We start from the raw sequence: 3,016 nt of genomic DNA on the forward strand, positions 1-3,016 counted from the left end.
ACTACTGTTCTAAAGAAATGGAAGCTGGATTCTGAGCTCTTATGTTCCCTTGTGTTATCATAAAATGGCATTACAACAAATTCTATTGATCGGGGAAGACATTGGGTGAGCTTGTAAGGAGCAAGATGATTAATTTCCCCCCTTTGTTGATTTATTAAGCAGTTGCCCTTATTTATCTCATCTGGTTGATTGGAAGCCATGCACTTTCCTTCTTCTTTTTTAACTAATTCATCATTTTGCATTTGGAGCATGATTTGATAATAATAAAAAGAAGTTGGCCATGCAAGCCTCAAAAGAGAAAGCATTTTTATAATAGTTGTCATTTCCATGTACACTCACAGATATATCTTTCACACTTCACTCTCTATATATAGAGGGAGAGCTCAAAACACTTTATATGATAACTAAGATGATTTTATATTTCTAATCACAAAATATTCATGGCCTATGAAACTTTTTTTACAGGGATTTCTAAGCCTGTGAATATAGTTGCTTTGCTCTGGAAACTTAAAATTTTATTGATGAACCCAGGGCTGAAGATCTAAATTTTAGATTTTGTTACCTATTTTAAAAGTCAAATGTAAACTCATTAAATGTGTGCAAATATCTAGTTAATTCATTTGTATTCATATACTAAACTAGTTCACATAGACTATATGATAATGTAGTTGACTCATTTAGTCAATTAAATATGAGATTTCTAAACAAATTTGAACATGCCAGGAGAACATACTTTAAGTGGGTTGTCCAGTTTTCTTAGCTTTGTGTTAGTAGGTCCTGCCATGAATACATAATTTAATCATCTATTTGTATGTTTAGCATTTAAATGTGAATTTAAGTGAAGCTGTACAAGATGAGGGATTCATTATTTTTAAATAACTACAGCCAGAAGTGTACTCTACATATATATTGATATTTTAATAATATCTGCACCATGAACAGGATTTGAGGTCTCAAAGAAGAAAAAAGGCTCTAGAAATTTCTCACCAATGGTATCAATACAAGAGGCAGGCTGATGATCTCCTGAAATGCTTGGATGACATTGAAAAAAAATTAGCCAGCCTACCTGAACCCAGAGATGAAAGGAAAATAAAGGTAATGTTGTTTTAGAATGTCAATACTAGATGTTACTGCTACAGTTTAATTTCTTTACCTTAACATGTGTGGATCATGTTTAAAATTGTTGATGTTTCCTCTTTTAGCGTTCTCTCTGATTTGCTACATTTCCTTGTATTGTGTGTTGTTTTAGTAAATGTATTGTATTAAGTGTTTTTCAATTGAACTAATGTTGAATGATAAAATGTTTTATTTTTAGACAATGTAAAATGAATTAAGAAATGTCGTATGTTTTCTGGTAAAATTGTAATTGACTCTGTGTATCTTTGTTCCAGATGAACAAATGACATATCGGTATATGGACGACTACTTTCTCATGTTAGCACATTCATTCCATCAGAGCATCTTTCACACATCAGTGTCAAATCTCTATACATTTATTTGCATATTGTCTGAAGATGTTTTTTTCTGTTATTATTTTACACTTTTTATTTTGCTTCATTCTCTGTTGAGTTCCTCAAAACTTTAAAAAGAAATAAATTGCCACTGACCCTCTAAATTATTTTCTATGTGGATGGTCCCTAATCAGTATGTCTAGTCACTCCAATTTGGGTCACCCCACCCCCCCGGCAAAACACCAGAGGATTTGAGAAGAAAGAAAAATGTTAGATCATTTTAAATATTTTCTTAGTGAGAATATCTAAAACTGAACATTCAAAGGATAACTGAAATACCATTTGGATTCTTGGGTGAAGATGACCATGATAGCTTCCATATTTGTAAATTACAGAAAATGACAATAAAGTGACAACAGCCTATGAAATTCTGAGAGAAGTATGTGCTGCTTGCAGGTTGGTTGATGTGGTTAGCTAACTGCCCTGGGCCCTGTATTGGTTTTGCTCAATAGGAAATTGATCGTGAATTGCAGAAGAAGAAAGAGGAGCTGAATGCAGTGCGTAGGCAAGCTGAGGGCTTGTCTGAGGATGGGGCCGCAATGGCAGTGGAGCCAACTCAGATCCAGCTCAGCAAGCGCTGGCGGGAAATTGAGAGCAAATTTGCTCAGTTTCGAAGACTCAACTTTGCACAAATTGTGAGTTGTTACTGGCAAACCCACATATGTGTTTGCAACTACTACTCTAATAGCAGAGGCCAACTAACAGGAAAAGACAACCTGGGTGCAATTTCAAACTTCTCATATGCATTCTGAAAGTGAGTAGTTTGCCCTCACTTTGGGCTTCTGCAATGCTAGTGGTTAATTTTTCAGAGTAAAAATGCAAGAAATTAACAGCATGTAGGAAACCACCCCTTTATCAAAAATGAAAACTACATCTTAATTTGTTTTGCCACATCATTTTTTTCATAACATTGGCAATGTGAATTTGTCAATTGATCATACATTTACTTTATTTCAGTGTCTAATCCAAAAATATGTATTGCTTTCCTGAGACCATCCCATGCTAATTTTACTTTCTTAATGTATACATGGTAAACAATAAATCTTTTGTGAACCAGCTTCTTAAGTCAACTTGCATAAGAATCTTACGTCACTGACTCCAGGATAGTAGTTTAGTCCTTGTATCTGGCTTAGCTACTTAATGGGTTAAAAGGCTTTTTAGAACTGGCTGCCTAATAAGATGGTTTATAACTGATAGCAGACTGGATAGTATCAAATATTGTGACTACTGAAATATTACAAGCCAAAGGGAAAAGGAACAACTGTTCTTTTAAACAACTGAATGGAAATTTTGTGATTTTCTCTTTAAAAAGGCAATTCATAATCATAAGCTTGGTCTTCTTATCTCCTTTTTCTGTAATAAGGTAAAAGCCATAGGATTTTCTAGCAAATATGTTTTTGTGCCTATTCTGAGATATCATAAAGTGAAGAGGAATGGTTACTGCTCTGTAATTTTGCAAAAATAATGCTCCTCACACGACAAGTGTGTCAAAGTCTGGGAAATAA

At 34.1% G+C, this 3,016-nt stretch overlaps 1 protein-coding gene across 3 annotated transcripts in view; it reads left to right on the forward strand.

The window, feature by feature from the left end:
- Positions 1-2,503, forward strand: part of LOC144216190 (dystrophin-like) — a 44,457-nt gene extending 41,954 nt beyond the window's left edge. For 2 of the 3 annotated variants that reach the window (XM_077745464.1, XM_077745466.1), the window contains 2 exons: positions 943-1,095; positions 1,964-2,503. In XM_077745464.1, coding sequence (XP_077601590.1) covers positions 943-1,095; positions 1,964-2,263 — 453 coding nt within the window. In that variant the 3' untranslated portion in view covers positions 2,264-2,503. Of the gene's footprint in view, positions 1-942; positions 1,096-1,391; positions 1,811-1,963 lie in introns of those variants that run through there. The other variant, XM_077745467.1, reaches the window with a different exon arrangement.
- The last annotated feature ends 513 nt before the right edge of the window (positions 2,504-3,016 follow it).

This window comes from Crocuta crocuta, unplaced genomic scaffold (assembly GCF_008692635.1).
Source record: "Crocuta crocuta isolate KB4526 unplaced genomic scaffold, BGI_CrCroc_1.0 scaffold598, whole genome shotgun sequence".
Taxonomy (NCBI): Eukaryota; Metazoa; Chordata; class Mammalia; order Carnivora; family Hyaenidae; genus Crocuta; species Crocuta crocuta.